Source organism: Chinchilla lanigera, unplaced genomic scaffold (assembly GCF_000276665.1).
Source record: "Chinchilla lanigera isolate Chin_1 unplaced genomic scaffold, ChiLan1.0 scaffold00067, whole genome shotgun sequence".
Taxonomy (NCBI): Eukaryota; Metazoa; Chordata; class Mammalia; order Rodentia; family Chinchillidae; genus Chinchilla; species Chinchilla lanigera.
In genome coordinates this window covers 4,993,804-5,012,364 of record NW_004955468.1, presented here as the reverse complement: position 1 = coordinate 5,012,364, position 18,561 = coordinate 4,993,804, and the positions used below count along the sequence as shown (strand labels likewise).

The 18,561-nt window shown below is 47.5% G+C and overlaps 1 protein-coding gene across 1 annotated transcript in view; it reads right to left on the bottom strand.

The window, feature by feature from the left end:
- Positions 1 to 18,561, bottom strand: part of Cep89 (centrosomal protein 89kDa) — a gene marked incomplete in the record, with an annotated part of 66,796 nt that overhangs the window by 35,130 nt on the left and 13,105 nt on the right. Inside the window, 9 exon segments of the mRNA XM_013522387.1 lie at positions 1,173 to 1,256; positions 1,528 to 1,578; positions 2,423 to 2,568; positions 3,742 to 3,960; positions 5,706 to 5,748; positions 7,237 to 7,265; positions 12,849 to 12,954; positions 16,691 to 16,877; positions 18,086 to 18,244. Of these exon segments, the coding sequence (XP_013377841.1) occupies positions 1,173 to 1,256; positions 1,528 to 1,578; positions 2,423 to 2,568; positions 3,742 to 3,960; positions 5,706 to 5,748; positions 7,237 to 7,265; positions 12,849 to 12,954; positions 16,691 to 16,877; positions 18,086 to 18,244 (1,024 nt within the window).

Sequence of the window (18,561 nt, the reverse complement as noted above, 5' to 3'; positions counted from 1 at the left end):
CTGAAGCAAAAGGACTGTTAGTTTCTCAGCTTGGGTAACTTCGTGACTTAGTGAGACCCTGACTTAAAATTTAAAATGTAAAGGGTTAGGGATGTTGTGCATTTTTAAATGGGGGATTCTTTGTTAGAGTTCTAATAAAAAAAAAAAAAAAAAGCAAGAAAGAAAAAGCATCAAAATAGCAATTTTATTATTAGGATCAATGCAGGGCACAGTACTACGGATCAAGCCCAGGGGCATTTTAACACTGAGGTATGGTTTGTGTCTGCACGTCCCCTCAAAGCCTCACGGGGGCGCTGCTTTGGGGAGGTGGCTGAATTAGAGTTTGTGATTGGTTCATTGTCTAGTGCTGGGGTTGGGGCATGAGTGCTACACCCACCCTAGCACAGATAGCCTCCACACTATGTAAAGGAGGAAAACAGGCTTGCTTCCCCCGTGGCTCTTGCTGCTTTTGCTGTCTTCTGCCACCATGAACAGTTGCCCCTCTGCCACACCACCCTGCCTTGAGCCAGCTGATTATGGACTGAAATGTGCATAAACTGTGAGCTAAATAAACCTTTCCTCCTTCAACTTTGGGTGTCGGGTATTTTGTCTCAGCAGCGAGAAAAGTAACTAAGACAGAACTTCACGCCCAACCCTTTGTATTTATTTTGAGACAGGATCATGCTAAGTTGCTCATGCTCAGCCTGGCCTTAAACTGACTTTTCTACCTCAGCCTCCTAAGTAGCTGGGATTACAGGGATATGCAACCACACTGGCCCCAAAAGTCCCTTCTAATGGTGATGTTTGCAGCTGTGGAATCCCAGGAATTCAGTGCCTCCCCACTGCTACCTTCTGTGTACCCCACAATCCCAGCCTACATGGGGCTCCCCATCCAGGAAACCATGGCTCCCAATGGAGCACCACCCTGCCCTCCACACCCCTCCCTCTCTCCCTACCCCCCGTCTCTGCCAATCAATCCCTGGCTTCCGTCCTTCTCTCCTTCCCACTTTGCCTTCCCTCCACCCTGCTTTCCCTCCCCCACTGCCTACACCTTCCTTTCCACCTCCTTCCTTTAACAAACACTGCAGTAGCAGTAGCTGCCATTTGTTGGGCATATTTACCTTCAAAACCTTTATGCAAAGTTGGAAACTGGCTCATCAATCTTGTCTCTCCTGAGACATCTGCCAACCTACCTCCAGGGCAGCATTGAGCTCGTCCTTCTCTTTCATTCTGTCTTCATAAGCCAGCAGTAATGGGCACAGGGACTTCACATCCAACTGAAGGTTACAGTAAAACATGCAGTGCAGTAGAGGATGTTAACGTATTTCCTACATCTAAATGCAATCAGCAATTTGGGGGTGTGGTATTGGGAACTGAACTCAGGGCCTTTTGCTTGCCTGGTAGGCGCTGTGCCACTGAGATATAGCCTAGCCTCAATCAGCAGATTTTTAAAAAGTCAAAACACCCACTTATTTTGGAAGGGTTCTTAGTAGCTGTACAAACAGAGCTGAGAGAATAGGGGACTGAAATTAAATCATTTTCACTTACCAACCAGGGTGGTATAGGGCCCTTTGATGGGAGGCCTTCAGTATGGAAACTCTAAGGAAAAAACAGATTGGAGACAAAATAAACTACACTTCCTCTCAAATAGCAAGTCTTAGTCTTCTGGGGGAAGGTAGCTTGTGATAGGGACACTGAGGATTCAAGCCACTGCCTTTACACTGAGCTACATTCCCAGATCTTTTTATTTTGAGACTGGGTCTTGATAAATTGCCCTAGCTGTCCTCAAAGTCAAGATTCTCCTGCCTCAGCCTCAAAAGTAGCTGGGATTACAAGCACATGGTGTTTTAGATATTCTTAAGTTAGACGAGGCATCACTTATCTGTGTGTGTGTGCGTGTGTGTAAGAAAAGTTATTTCTGAAATGATCTAGAGCAGTGCCCATTTTCCTCTAGATACTTTAGTGTGTATTTCCTAAAAACAAAAGCACTCATATATCTAGCAACAGTACCATCATAAAAAGGAGGAAATCAAAATTGATACAATGTTATTTTCAAACATACAGACTATCTTCCGTTTCCTTAATTTTCCCACTAATGTCCTTTTCCAATCAGGGATCCAGTCCAGGGTCCCATTTCAAATCTAGAGTCAACTTTTTTCCTTACTGTTTGAAGTGTCAGGGCCGGAAGTCAGAGCCTCGCATGTGACAGGCCCGTGCTCCACCCCCGAGGCGCACTCTCGGCCCCTGTGCTCTGCACACTTCTGCACTGGCCCAGTGTCTCACCAAAGGTCTTCACTGCCTTGATGATGGGGCAAGGCAGGAAGGAGGTGCTCTGAATGTATTTTATACTAAAGTATAATAAATAAGAACCCATTGGAATCAGAAGTCAGTTCAACAGTAAAGTCTAGAAAAAAGTCTGCCGTTTTGTAATTAGGAACATTACCTCTTCCTCGGACAGATGCCTGAATTTTGTTTGGTATCGACTCAGTTCTACATTCAAACGATGGACGGTCATTTTCAAACCATCGTTTTCATCCACCAGCTCTTGGGCTTGTTTCCTGAGATGAAGTAATTCAGGTACAGCAACTCCTGAAAGAAAAACCCATGCAACATTATGCTGTCATAAACTCTGTAACACTTATCAAGAGTTTATATACGTTGCTCATCATCTGTCTTTTGTTACAGGAGATGGCAAGTTTTGTATATCTATAGTATAAATGAATGAAAAGTTAGGAAGCTTTTAACACCAGTCAACACTGTTTTGGAAGTTTATGTTTACAATAGTGCAAAATAGTAATTCTAAATTGGAAAGAAACAATCGTTTCAGATGATATATTTGTGTCTTGAAAAGTACATCAAATAAATGAAAAATTGTTCAAAAAAAACTCTCTCACGTAACAGCAATGTTCCATCAGAAAACATGATGGAAAATAGATCCCACAAAATGACAACACAAAGGAACTACCCAGAGATAAATGTGCCTAAGACATGCAATATGCAGGTTCTGTTTTTGATTTTTTGTTTTTTTTTGGTTTTTCTCCGGTACCGGGAACCGAACTCACAACCTTGCGCTTGCCAGGCAGGCGCTTTTGCCGCTGAGCTAAATCCCCAGCCCTGCAGGTTCTGTTTGCAAAAAAACAAACCACTTGACTTACGGCCATAATATTCACCCCATATAAATATTAGTGCAAATATCTTAGTGAAAAAAATTAGTGAAAAAATATTAGTGAAAATTTATGTAACCTTAGGATAAGGACTTGATGCCCAGGGTATGTATCATAAATGGAAAACATTATTGACATTGAGTTGAATTACCAACAAACTAAGAAAAAATATGTATGACAAAAGGCTAAAATCATTAACACATAAAGACCTCCTACAAGTCAAGAAAAAGCAATGTACTTCAAGTTAAAGTAGGCAAATTTATGAGTGGAACATGTATGAGTTAATGCCAGGCATGGTGGCACACGCCTGTAATCTCAGCACTTGGTGGCTGAGGATTGCACAAGTTCAAGGCAGCCAGGGCTACACAGTGAGTTCAAGACCACACTGAACTGCATAGTGAGACCCTGTCTCAAAAAAAAAATTGTGAGATATAATATCCACATAAAAAAGAACCAAAAAGCCAAAAAATATATGTGGTAAAATATCCACATAAATATCAATAAATATACTACATGAAATATTAACTCTGAAAATATACAATAAAGTGAAGTCATTTTTATTAACCCTTTAATAAAAGAACCAGGTACTCAACCCCACCTTCCTGAGAGGATGTTTTCTCAGCCTCTTTCAGCTTCCCGTCGTCTTGTCCCATCCTTTTAAGTTTTAACTGTAATTTTTTCATTTCTTGTTTTACTACATTCAGTTCAAGCACAAGAGCTTGATTTGCACTGCCTAGGTGCAAATTTTCTTCTTTTAACTCCTCAAACTTTTCTTTGGTTATTTCTATACATCTCTGACGTTTTCTACCAGTTACATCTGAAAAAGTACAAGGAAAAAGCTTAACAAGTATCGATGTGTACCGTTTTACATCAAAAAGACAAGAGACTTTATTCCCAAATCTATGTGAGCAACTATTTCACGTCAGGCCTGGTGCTGCATTCTTGGTCCCTGGGAAGGGAATGGCCATGCAGGAAGAGGCCTGTGGTCTGGGGAGGCCATGGTGGGTGGCAGGAAGTGAGGTGGTGGAGGGAGGCAGGGCTACCCAGGCCCTGGGGTGATGCAGGAGGATCATCGGGAGGCTGATGCAGGAGGATCATTGTGAGTTCGAGACCAGCCTGGGCTACAAAGTGAGCTCAAGGCCAGCCTGAACTGCATAGTGAGACCCTGTCTCAAAAAGACAAAAAAAAAGAAACCCAGGAGGAAAAATGGCTTCCACACCACCCACTGGCCACACAGCCTGCCCATCCCCATGGCAACAGACTACACACCTGGCAGCCCCTGGGTTTCCCCTGGTCAAGCAGCCTGAGTAGAGACAAGCATCTCCAGACAAGCCAACAGGGACTCTTGCGGACCACCATGACCATCAAGTATCCCAGCCACGAGAACCACCAAAGTCAAACAAGAGAGAAGAGGGGAGGTGGAATGCAGCACAGGTAAAGGAATGGATGAATATAGAGTAGTTAAGGTTCTCAGAAGAAGCCAGGTGTGATGGCACAGGCCTGCAATCCCAGCACTCTGGGAGGCTGAGGCAGAAGGAACTCAGGTTTGAGCCCAGCCTGAGGAACTTAGACTTTGTCTCAAAAAATAAAACTGGATGCAGATGTAGCTCAATGCCAACGCCCTGGTATGGCAAGAAAAAAACTCAATATACTCAATCCCCAGTATGACAAGAAAAAAACAATGTTCAGACGTTAGTCTCTTGGACAAATCATTACGATTAACATAAATTCAAAGGATGGGCTGAACAGAAACTTCCAAGTGGGCTGGAAGGTAGAGCCCCAGCACCCTCCCAGAATACAGCAGCAAAAGCTTCAAGACTGAAAGGGTGAACAGAGTCAACCCGACATGAAGGACAGATGAAAACTGGGTTTTCAGACCAGTGGTGCAAGTCATACCAGCCGCCAATCACAAAAGGCACCTTGAAAGCTACTGGTGCTCTCCAGACGTGCAGGTAACACAGCCTGTAAGGTATCTGCCCCAGAGCAGAGCCTGCATCTGCATATACCAACTCCCTGGGAGCTGAGTACACCCCACACTCACCCCACCCCAGGCCCTATGTTACGGTCTATATCTAGCTGTCCCCTGAAGCCTCATGCCAGCCTAGGTGGGACTGTTGGAAGGTGAATGGATTCTGTGGGTGCTATATGCATGGGTGGACTGGTCCCCTAGTGAGTGCAGAACTAAATGCACTGTTCAGAGAGGCGGGTCACTGGGCTGAGGTCTGGGAAGGTTTATCGCCCTCTTCTGCTCCTCCTGTCTCGCTCCCTCCTCTGCCCTGCCGCTCAGAACCAGCCAACTATGGCCTGAAACATGAGCCAAAATAAGTCTCTCCTCCTTCAAGCTGCAGGTGGAAGGTGTTTTGGCCCAGGATGAGGAAAGTAACCAAGACACCCAGTGTTGGGACACTCCTTCCAGAGGCAAAGGCAGAAGCTCAACAACTGACAAACACCACTGCCCAAGGCCAAGAGTCGGGCAGAAACGACAGACTTTCTAGGGAAAGGAAATCTGAAATTTACTTCCGGTGAGGCTTTTCACACAGAAGGAACTCAAAAGGCCAGTACCTGGGGAGGGAGGTGGCTTCTCACGTAACGGCGTCCTCTCCCCCTAGGGAAGAAACAGCACAGCGTGAGCACAGCGAGTGAGCGCATCCTCAGCGTGGGCAGACGAAGCCCAGGGCGTTAGACACCAGGTGGCCAAGCACACTTTCCCGCTGCACGTTGGCTCCTGTGGTTCTTTCTCAGTTTATTTAGCTTTAGGAACTTTAATCTTTGTTTTGTTGTACTGGGGACTGAACCCTTCACACGGAGCTGCATCCACAGCCTCTTTTTATTTTTTGACTCTGAGACAGTCTTGCTAAATCACTAAGTTGCCCAGGCTGTGCTTGAACTCGTGACCCTCCTGCCTCAGCCTCCCAGAGTGCTAGGATTATAGGTCTGCACCACCACACCCAGCAGGTTTCGTAGAACTGAATCCTAAACTTTACAGAGCGTCCTGCCTGACTCTTCATCTTTTGCAGGGTTCAGCGATTGTATCACAATGTGCAGCTCCAGCAAGTGACAGGTGGTCACTCAATTCACTTTCACGAGCCTGCAATGTGCCTGTGAAGACGCAGCACAGATGCACAAACAGGACCCTCTCCCTGGGCTATGAAAACACCAACCATCCAGGAGTGGTGACGCACTGTACTTTGGGAGGCTGAGGCAGGAGGGTGGCAGTTTGGGGTCCAGTCTGGATAACACAGCCACTTAGCCAGACCCTATCACAAAATAAGAAAATATAAAAGGGCTCGGGGTGTAGCTCAGTGTGAAGGCCCTGGGTTCAAGCCCCAACACTAAAGAAAAAGGATGGGGCTGGGGATTTAGCTCAGCGGCACAGCGCCTGCCTGGCAAGCGCAAGGTCGTGAGTTCAATTCCCGGTACCGGAAAAAAAAACCAAACCACAAAAAAATAAAAAAAAAATTTTAAAAAAGGACTTTGTCAGCTGCAGCAAAGCATGTTTTCAAAATGTTGAGGAAAAAGAAAAGATAATATGACCTTAGTTCAAAACTGAAAAGGGAAGGCTTTAAACTTTGGTTATGTTTTCTATACTATATTGGTGTGATATTAAGTTTTTATTTCTGCTGAAAAGGAGATAAAGTTATTAATTAACTCTACTGAGAAATGTTTGATTTTTACTTTCCTACATCGCACAAGTAAAACCTACTCGAATTTCCTTGTTAGCAAATTAGTTATTGAAACTGCCCTTTCATTCTACACATGACATGATTTCTAACTTCCCAGTACATTACTTTCATTACTAAATTATGGAAAATATGAGTTTCCTCAGTAAAAGTATTTCAGTGAAATATTCATCAGAAGACTCTTTCTTTTTTGGAGACAGGATCTCACTATGTAGCCCACGCTGCCCTCAAACTCACAGCAATCCTCCTGCCTCAGCCTCATAAGTAGGCATGCACCACCACGCACCTTGCTTCAGGAAATAACTTTTACGGGAAGATTTTTTTCCCCTACAAATCACCAGAGTATTTAAAACTTATGGCGGAAATTCAATTTATTGAGAATATGGGAGTTTTTTTTCCAAATATGAACTTACCTTTAAATTCACAACAGAGTATTTTTCATCTGATTAAAAACAAACAAACAAAAAAAGTTTTTAGAAGTAGGTAAGAAATTTGAGAAATCAGAAGAGTACAGTCACAGAAACTCACCTCTCACGGACGGCCCGAGCAAGGATCTAGCAGGAACTGATTTTGCAAGGCCACACAAGTAGGTCCCAGGACCAGGCATCTCCATCTACCATGCTTTCTCCCAGACACCTTTGAGGGCTCCAAGGATCACAGATTCAAGCCCCTCCAAGCTACCCTTCCCCACTGGCTCCTCCCCACCTCTCCAACCACCCACAACTTCCTCCTGTCCTCCAAAGGGGCCCGGGCTGATTCCTCAATATATAGCCCAGGCTGGTCTCAAACTCACAGCGATCCTCCTGCCTCAGCTTCCCAAGTGCTGGGACTTCAGATGTACACCACCACACCCGGCTTCTCATCAGTAGTATTTAATCAAACTGCATTCAAGCAAATGTCCTGGGGCAGCCTTGGCTGCCAGCATCCTCTGGTGGTTTGCTAAGACCTTGTTCTGCCCACCAGAGGCCCAGCTGAGGGGAACCCCCTTGCCTTCCGGAACCAGGCTGCCTTCTGGAACTCTCGCCCCTCCCCTGCCCACCTCAGCATCCCTGACTGCAGTCTGCAATCTGCACAGCCTCCCCAATAAATTTATAATGAGCATATCTTTAAAGTTATACAGGAGAGGGGGAATATATATATATATTGTTTTTTGATATAGGGTGTTGCTATGTAGCTCAGTATGGCCTCAAACTCAAGCTCAAGCTGGTCTCAAACTTACAATTCAACCTCAGCTCCAGAGTGCCAGAATTACAGGCATGTGCCACAGCACCCAGCCCTAAAAAGTTATATTTTTAATAACACTTTTAAAATAGTTTTGATGGAAGCCAGGCATGGTGGCACATGCTTGTCATTCCAACCCTGGAGAGGCTGAGGCAGGAGGATTACAAGTTTGAGGCCAGCAGAGGGCTCATAATGAGACCCTGTAACTTCCTGTGCTACATCGGGTCCTACTGACTCATGGAATCTCCTAGGTCCCCCTTAAACTCTTCACCAAGTAAAGATGAGGGTGGGCAGGGGGTTAGAAGAATGGCCAAATGCTGCAGGTGTGGGAGCTGACCGACGGGAGGTGGGAGTTCATTTTATAGTCTCTTACTTTTGTATGTGTTCAAAATTATCATAATAAAATGTTTTAAAGGGAAATTTATGCATTTTCCCAAACAAAATAAAGATGTCTATTGCATCTTAGCCATCGAGTTTTCAGGAAAAGAACCCCATGAAGAGGAGACTGAATCTATGTCACCCCAGGTTCACTTTGGTACTTAATGTGCACGCAGTTCAGCTGGCTCTGTGTATTCGTTTTATATCCTGCTTCTCGTCTAACATTTCTCAAAAAGCTTCCCCGAGTCCCTGCCCTTCTCACTTCTATTACCCATCTGGGTAAGGGGTACACATACCTAAAATGACACAGCCTCCTACTGGGACATCCCACTGCATATGAGATGCCACCCTAGACATCATCCCAAACTTTAGAGAAATTAAATTCACAGTATACAAACACAAATTCTAATAATACAGATAAATCAGAAGTCTGCCATGAGGGTGGTCCCCGGAGCCTTTCCCCTACCTGTATGTAACAATGGCTATCAACTCGGCATGTTTCCTTTCAGAGCTATTTGAATGTATAAAAGTCAGACACAGCCCCACCTCCCACCCCCTTTCACAAGTCTACATACAGGAAATGTTAGATGGTGGGAGTGAGAATGGCATGTGCAAAGATCCAGTGGCAGGAGGGACCCTCACGAACATAAGAATGGGTGCAGAATGGTCAGTCGGGGCCAGCGCTGCCTGGGGCAGTAGGATGCATGGGCTGAGGGGGTACTACCAGGTTCCTGTTTTGAAAGGACTCCTCTGGCTGCTGCCATGGTAGGCACAGGGTGGGCACTCCTCTGTATCCAAGTGTCTGCTGGTGGAGTGGGAAAAGGAGCAGAATCAAACTGTAGCAGCTGGTTCCACGGCGTCGGGAGTGAGGCGCACACCAAATGGGGCGTGAAGCGGGCGGGCAGGGCACCAGAGCTCGCAAGGGCAAAGGGCCGCGGCTGAGCCCTGGAGAAGGCAACGTTGACGGGACAGGAGAGAAAGAGGAGCGGCGAGGGCGAGACGTCACGGAGCCGGAGACGTGTAGGAGCGCGGCCTGAGGGTCAGCCACACACAATGCTCCTGAGGCCACACAAGGCGGGGCCGAGACCCGAAGTCTTTGGTCCGAGGGAACCTTGGGGAGAAGCCAGCGCAAAGCCGGGTGTTGGAGGAGAAGGGGAAACGGGAGATGTGTGGAGAGAGAGGTGACTGGACACCTGCGGGTACTAAAGGGGAGAAGGAGAAAGCGCTGGTGGGCGGAGCCCGGCGTCAGAGAACAGCGATGGGGCAGAAGGTCTGCAAACAACCCAGGGGAGGGAACTGGGCGTGGAGGCACAGGCCTGCAATCCCAGCATCCGGGAGGCTGAGGCAGGCGCACTGCAACTTCAAGCCCAGCCTGGCGAACTTACTGACTTAGAGATACCCTGCCCAAAAAAATAATAATTGAAAAAGAGCTGGGGGTGTAGCTCAGTGCAAAGGCCCTGGTTCAATCCCCAGTATCGGGGGCGGGAACATCTAGGACGTGGAAACGATGGGTCCCAGCAAGACACTGGCCGCTCTGACCGAGGGACCCAGGACCTTCACACAGGCCCTCAAGTCTTGGGCAGGGCTGCACAGCTCCGGGGCAGGCGCTGGCCCAGCCTGTGTGAGACCTGGGTTCCATGTCCAGCACCACAGAGCAGGGGAGCGAACGCTGCCTAATTAATTTAACGAGGTTGACAGACCTTACTACAACAAGGTACAACAGTGATCGTCCAAGAAAGGAAAATTACTTTTTCATTTTCACTCATGAATCCAGATGTAAAAATTCTACAGAAAGTGTTAGGAATAGGGAATTTCCTTACAGGTTCAATTTAAAAAACAGACTAACAAACAAGCAAAAAACAAGACAGGCATCGGGTCTTGCCGGCAGGGATCTCACCGGAGTGGAGAGTGAGAGATCAGGACATCAAGACTTTCGGGAGAGACGCTAAGTATCGCTAGTGTGGACGGAAGAGGCGGAGTTTTACAGCCCTGAGGGAACTGACCCTTTAGGAGGGCTGAGTAGAGGAGCGGTCATGTGACTTTGCCTAGCCTCTTCCCACTGGAAATGCAGCTGAGAAGCAAAACGCTAAGAGCCAGCGCTCTGGATCAACTGTCCACGGCTCACACGCCTCAGCCTCCCCGAAGTATCTGTTACAGCCACAAGCCTCTGGGCCCACTCAGAGCCACTGAATTAGAATCTGAGCTGTGGGGCTTTCCCGCGAGTGTCCAGGGGCTTTGTGTGCCCACCACAAACCGAGCTCCACTGCGGGAGCTGCGATCCCCGCCAACGAGCACCTGTGCCCCTGCTGAGGCTCCCCAGTAGGCAGAGTCAGTCTCGACTCCCCATTCCCACTGCCACCTTGCAGAGGGCGTCATCCTGAGCTCTATCAGGAGAGGGCGCCAGAGAGGCACAGGGGAGGGAGATTTTCTTCCTGACCGGGTCCCACAGATTTCCTTCCACTGTTTGGGCGGGTGGGGCAGCCAGGTGTACCCCACCTCAGACAGCCACCTCTGTAACCCTCCGCGCCGGCCCCAGCCACGCCCTCTGCGGCTTCTTCCTAGGGCGCTGTGAGGCTGTGCTCTGTACCCCCCCCCCCCCCAGAATCCTTCTGCAGCGCCTCGCAGGCAGTCCTGCTAACCGAACCCTCCCTTGCTTCTCCTCAGCTGTCTCCTGACTGGATCCTGGGTGGCGTAGGGCACACCAGGCCACACACCACAGATGTCAGAAAGGACAGAGAGGGCCACACGGACAGACGCGGAAGATACTCAGGGGGCGATGTGAGATGAAAAGGCAGGTAACGAAATGGCGTGAATTTATAAATATGTATACACTATAACGGGTTTAAAGTAATGTCCTAAGGACATTTATGTGTGTTTGGCTGTATCCATTTCCGTTCTGGATACCCACTTCCCCCACCCCCACCCTGGCACTGGAAGTGGAACCCAGGCCCACTCACTGAGCTTCATCCCTAGCCCTTTTTATTTTGACACAGGATTTTGCTCAGCTGCCCAAGCTGGCCTTGAACTTGAGATCCTCCTGCATCAGCCTCCTGAGTAACTGTGATTACCAGACCTAAGTCTTTTTAACAATGGGAAAAAAACTACTTCTATAATTTAAAAATATGCTTTTTATGTGAATTTAATATTTTTATTAATTTATTAATACTAGTCAATATTTTAAAGTGTACACAGGCAGGTATAGTAGCACACACCTGTAATTTTAGCTACTCAGCAGGCTGATGCAGGAGGATCACTGAGTCCAGGACTTTAGGGTCTGCCTGAGCAACAGGGCAAGACTTCCTATCAGAAAAATACACACAGTCATGCACACACATATATCTATACATGGTATATAGGCTAAGTGTTATGGCTTATGTCTAGATGTCCCCCCATACACATAGCCTCAGGCCATCATAAGTGGGGCTTTTCAGAGGTGGCTGGATCTAGAGTGTGTGATGCTGGGATTAAGGATGCGATGCTGGGATTGATTCACAGTGTGATGCTAGGATTAAGGGTGCCCCACTCCGGGCATGAGTGTGGGTAGCCTGGATAGAATACAAGGGGCAGAAAGACGGCTGATGCCATCACGCCTGCTTGCTGCTTTTGCTGCCTTCTGCCTGCCATGAACTGTTTCTCCCCTGTGATGCCCCTTTGCCATATGCCACCCTGCCTTGGAGCCAGCTGAATATAGACTAAAGCCTCTAAAAATGGTGAGCTAAATAAAGCTTTCCTCCTCTAACTTTGGGTATAGGGTATTTTGTCTCAGCAATGAGAAAACTAAGACACGAAGGAAGAGCAGTTTTCTGGTCCAGGTGCTACTAGGCTAGCTTTCTGCTTTCCCCTTAGGCACCTTGCGAACTGATTTCTGAAAAAGTGTCCCAGAGCCCAGGCAGCTGCGACGGTCCTGATGAAACCGTCCCCAGTGGCCTGCTGTATGGCAGCTCTCCTCTTTGCTTCCAAATATAACCCACCTTTGAGGAACCTCGAAACTGACCCTACCTTCGCTGTAACACACCAAACTCTCCCACTGTGCTGAATAACACGTACTGGATGGAGACAGCTGATACGCAGTTTTAGATTCACATGTGCACTCATTCATTCAGCGACCCTTCACTGCCGGCCCAAGTGGCCAGGCCCTGCTCAGGGTCCTGGGTGGGGGAGAGGGCCTGGGGACTGGGGGGACCTCACCTGTGCACCCGGGCAGCAGAGGACAGAAGTCACAGTCTGGCCAGGACACTGCCCCATCTGTCCTCTCACAGCCCAGGGGCTGGCAACTTCCACGTCAAAGGTAACCTGATAGCCAGTGAAAGTAAATCTCAAGTATATTCCCAGTAAGACCACAGAACATGGTATGGGGGTGAAACAGCACCAATACTGGTATCCGACAGGCTCAGAAGAATTTGTGGGTTTTTTTTTTCTTTTTTACCTTTTTGCTGCATAGGTTGAGGTGTAAGAGCTGGGGAGCCTGGAAACCCATCTTGCTCAGAAATATTTTCATCTTCTTCACTGTCGGCTTCATGTGACAACGGCACCTTTTTGTTACAAAAGACGAAGGAGCGAACACGGGACATGGGTTACTTGCATAATATGTCCCCTATCAAAGTGCAGTATCTTATTTTACACTGGAACACCCCTGCCGCTTTCCTTCCTGAGACCAAAAGGGCTACCCCTGGGGCCCCGTGATGCCTCTGAGCCTCGGGAAAAGTGTGGGGAGCCAAGGAATCCATGTGATGCTGAGCCGTGGGGGTGATGTCCCACCCAGGCCCAGGGACAGTGCTCCTCCCCACCCCTGCCAGAAAGCGGCCAGGAATGGGCTGCCCCGGCCCGCTGGCACAGCACCCAATGCCATCCTGCCCCACCCCACCCCCACCCCTGCACTGATACTCATTTCCCTGCGGGACAGGACTGCAGACCTGCCTGGGGACTCTCACCCAGGTCACCCGGGGAACAGTTCAGGACTGAGGCTCACGATGGCCGCTGACCCGATTCCACTGTTGGAATGGAACTCTTCCTTCCACTGCTACAATGGGCATCTATGTGGATACTGAAAGCGGCAGGGCCACAGAGCTGTCCGTTAGAGGCCTGTGCCCTGGAAGGGACATTCCCCCTGGCAGGGCTCTGGGGGACAGGGACAGGGACAGGGGCTGCCCAAGAAGAAGAGCCGGAAGCGAGCTCCACAGTTCAGCTGTCCTTCTGCTACCAGATGCTGCAGTGAACTCCTGCGGTGACCAGCCTGGCAGCTGGGCTGAAGGCTGGCGGGGAGGTGGTGGCAGCCATAAGATGCCGTAAGAAGCGGCACTTCAGAGCTCAGAGCCGAGGCTGCTGGGTCCACAGCTTTGTGCACGTGGCTCCCAGGTGGCCTGGCTCAGCATTTGAAGGCGTGTGTGTGTGTGTGTGTGTGTGTGTGTGTGTGTGTGTCTGTGTGCATGACTGTGGTGTCAGGATTGAACACAGGGCCTCCCACCTGGTATGCAAGTGCTCTACCACTGAGCTACATCCCCAGCCCTTTTCACTTTATTTTGAGACAGAGTCACTGAGTTGTCCAGGCTGGCTTCAAAATCGTGATCCTCCTGCCTCAGACTCCTGAGGAGCTGGGATTCCAGGCATCAGTCACCACCCTTAGCACACTGCTTGCGTTTTAGCTCCCTGGGATGAACCTGCCCAAGATATACTAAGCTACCTACTCAGATCAAGGAAACGTGAAATTAGAAGAGCACTAATAGCATCAGAAAGATACCCGGCCAGCAAGCTGTCTGGGAATATCCCCTACACTACAGCTGATCGATGCCTAACCATGCACTCAGGCAGGAAGCAGAGACATATGTGTGTCCAAGGACGCATCTGCAAATGTTCACACCAGCACTATGCCGAGAGCCCAAAACTAAAAACAACCAAACCAGCACGGTGGATAAATAACCAACCGGCTGGTTACACCAGGCACAGCTGGAAAGCAATAAGAATGAAACAACTGCTGCTACCCACGATAAGGAAGACTTCAAAGCACCGCACGGTGAAGATTCATGCAACTTTCAGAGTTGGCAAAACCAAACGCAAGACTATTTTCCTTCAGTGCCGGGGACTGAACCCAGGACCTCCCTGATCTCCAGCCCTAACTCACATGATTTTAAAGATCTAATTGGAGTTAGGGCAATGGTGAAGTCTGGGGAAGTGGTCACTGAGAAGGAGGACCTCTGGAATCCTGGGATACTAGTGATGCTGGTTTTTTTGTTTTGTTTTGTTTTCTGAGACAGGGTCTCACTTTGTAGTTCAAGTTGGCCTCGAACTTGCAGCAATCCTCCTGCCTCAGCCTCCTGTGTGCTGGGATTGCAGCTGTGTGCATTACCACATCCAGCTGAGGTATGTTCTTCTGAGTGTCTTTTTTGTGTACTTGTGGTGCTGAGGATTAAGCTTAGGGCCTCATGCATGCTAAGCAGGCACTGTACTCTGAAACTGAGCAGCTCCAACCCCTTTTTCACTGTTTAGAAGAATCTCAGGGTGGCTACTTTGTGAAAGAGTATGTGGAGCTGTACACTTATGATTTCTGTACTTTTTATGCCTATTTAATGTATCAACAAATAAGTTTATTAAAAACATATCTTCATAAAGAACTGATGATACTATTCTACAAACATACTCTAAAAGGTTTACCTTGGAACATTTTTAAAAAATTCTCCAATACTTCTGGTTGTGATAATACTTTTGGTAACTAAAACAAAACTTGCTTGGGTGTTGAAGAAAGGAAGGAAACTGCAGACTAACCCTGCCCCGTGGCTGACAGGGATAGCAGGGCCCTTTCCTCCTGCCTGCAGCTCCTGGTTAGCACCTTCACCCACTTCCGGGCCAGGACACTAACTTAGATGGGAAAGAGCAAAGGACACGTGTGCTGTCCGTCACCTTTAGGGTGAGCACCAGAGTGAAAACATTATCATTTCCAAAGTCATAGAGGGAAAAAAATAGAACAATTGAAATAATTTCAATCTAAAAAAAGAAAGGATGGCCAGGCAGGGGGGCACACACCTATAATCTCAGCACTTGGGAGGCTGTGGTAGGAAGATCGCTGTGAGTTCAAGGACTGCCTGGGCCACAAAGTGAATTCAAGGTCAGCCTGAACTGCAGAGTGAGACCCTGTCTCAAAAAGACCAAAAAAAGAAAGGAGCGCTGGGCGTGTAGTTCAGTGGTAGGAAACTAGCCTAGCATGTGTAAGGCCCTGGGTTCAATCCTGAGCAAAACTGAAGATGTCCCACCTAAATTTCTCATATCCATATATATGTACATATATATTATAAAAGGATTAAATTCTCTGGTTAAAAGACAAAGCCAAAGATTGCCAAACCAGGTTAACAAAAACTAGATGTGGCATTAAATTGTACACTTCATTTCAATGACTGAATCATACGGTATGTAAATTATAGGTCTTTAAACTTACTTTTAAAAACGATATGCTATCTATAAGAAACATGTAAACATAGGACATACAAAGGTTGAAATTAAAGGACAAGAAAATGTTGACCACAAAAATACCAAGCAAAAGAAAGTTGGAGGAAAAATATCAGCTGGCCCTGGAGACACATGGCCCTTTCAAACTCACTGTACATCGAATCCTGCAAATGAACCAGGGTAACAACCAGAACTCCGCACAGAGTTCAGCCAAGACAAAGGCACAGAAGAGAGACCTGCACTATGAAGGAACACAGGACAGCTAGGCAAGAGGGCACACACTTGTGATGCCAGCACTCGGCAGGCTGAGGCAGGAGGGTGTCTTTGGGTATGAGGCCAGTATTGGTTGCATAGTGAGTTCAAGGCCAGTCCGGACTACTCAGTGAGATCCTGTCTCAACACACACACACACACACACACACACACACACACTCAAAAGACACATGACAATATTCCTCTAGTTAGGTGTGAGTTTGAAGAAAGGTCGTAACATACAGACTGATATAAAAAAGTGATAGGTAAATTAGCTTTTGGAGTCCAGAGGAAGACAGATGGCTAGCTTCGGACACAAATCCTCATCAAGAACGTGAAATGTTGACCTTCATCTTTGAAGGCCTTGATTTTGCCAGATAAAGAAATGAGGTCTAAATTTTAGCCTAACTAGAGAGAAATGAGGCCAGACACCAACAGATCAATCAGTCAATCAACTCATCACTAAAAAGCCTGAAAGCAGAAGCTACAAGAACAGGGAAAGGAAACGCTTCCTCAGGTGCTCTGTGCTATTCTCAGTGGAGTGGCGCCAAGGAGGGCGCGGGGGGACACAGGCCTCACCTGGCTTCTGTGTGGCATGGCGTACACAGCGTCCCGGGGGCCTCCTCTGTCTTTCCAGGTGCTGCCATCCTCTGGCTCCTTGTCACTGCTCGACACCTGTGTCTCAGCGTCATCTTCTTCCCCGTAGCCCAGCGCCTCAAAGGATGGTAAAGAAATTCTTCTTCCTGTTCCACTCTGCCAGCTGGGCCTGTGTTCGAATATTAAAGAACAGAAACAAGTGGCCTAACACTTGACTTTTTTTTTCAGTACTGAGGATTGGACCCAGGGCCTTCACACTGAGCCACGCCCTTCGCACTCCCCTCTCTTTTTTTGTTGACATGAGGTCTCACTAAATTGCTAAATTGTGCAGGCTGGGCTCTAACTTGCCATCCTCCTGCCTCAGCCTCTCAGAGTGCTGGGATTACAGGCGTGTGCCACCACACCCAGCATGATATCGACACAGGTATTCAATGCATTCCCTCTAAGCACCCTCAACAGAGTATTATACTACATTATAAAATACATAGAAGCTTCAACCACCCACTAGCTCCTCTTTTGGTATTTCTTTCTTTTGGGAGAGGGGTTTCAGACAGGCTTTTGCTATGTAGTCCAGGCTGCCCTTGAACTCACAGCCATCCTCCTGCCTCAGTTTCCCAAATGCTGGGATTACAGGTGTGCCACCACACCTGGGTCTATGCTCTTTTCTTTCTAGTTATTTTTTTTTTTAGTTATTACTGTATACATATACAATGTGTCTTTTTTTTTTTTTTAGTTATCACTGTATACATATACAATGTGTCTTGTGTTTGTTTGGTGAATATTAAAATTAACCCTTTCTAAAAAGGTAAATGTAACAGTATATAGTAGAGTAACAATTTAACTCCTTTAAGCACTTAGCAATTAAGTAAGACCCTGGCTCAAAATTTTTAAAAATGGGGGTGGGATAGGGATGTAGCTCAGTACAAAAGCCCTGTGTTCAATCCCCAGTACTGCAACAAGAGAAAGAAAAAAAAGAAGGAAGGAAGGAAGGAAGGAAGGAAGCAAGAAAGCAAGAAAGCAAGAAAGCAAGAAAGAAAGAAAGAAAAAGAGAAAGTGACCACCAGTGTGTCATCATTTAGCAAGATCCACCCTGGAGAAATTTATTTTTGTTTTGGAGGTTTTTGCTTGTTTGTTTGTTTATTTGTTTGAGACATGTTGGCCTCAAACTCACTCCGTAGCCTAGGCAGGCCTCCAACTTGCCATGATCCTCCTCCTTCAGCCTCCCAACCATGATGAAAATTTTGATTAAAGCCATTCGTGTCCCTAGAGGACAGTCTCCTTTAATGCTAGGACTGACACCGGTGGTGAACACACACACACACACACACACACACACACGACTGTGACGGGCTGCTTCTCCAGTGACACCGTCCCTACCGAAGCTGCTGCTCCGAGGTGGTGGCGTAGGGCTCGATGACGCTGTCCTTCCCAGTGCAGGAGGTGTCACTCTCAGACCTCGACCTCTGGCGAGGCTGGGGGATGGCGACGGTCCTCCCAGTCAGCGTCGTTGCCAAAATGACCGCAGCCAGCGCAGATCTGGGGACAGAAACATCCCATTGAGATGGAGAGATGGGGACGTCCGCGCTGAAGGCTGAGCCCCTTGAGGCGTCCCTTCTGAACCACGGTGTTTCCTGAACATCTGCCCCGTGCCCACAGGCCACGTGTGGGCACCAGTGTCACACCCCAGCCTCTGCTGATCTCACACTGACCATAAGGATCAACAGTACTGTATCCCATTCACATCGAAATTAAATGACTAAGATTTCCTAGTCAAAAAAAATTGTTTTTAATTTTAAAAAGAGAAAAAAAGAAACAACAAAAGATTTTATCAATAAGAGAGAGCCAAGTCTCTA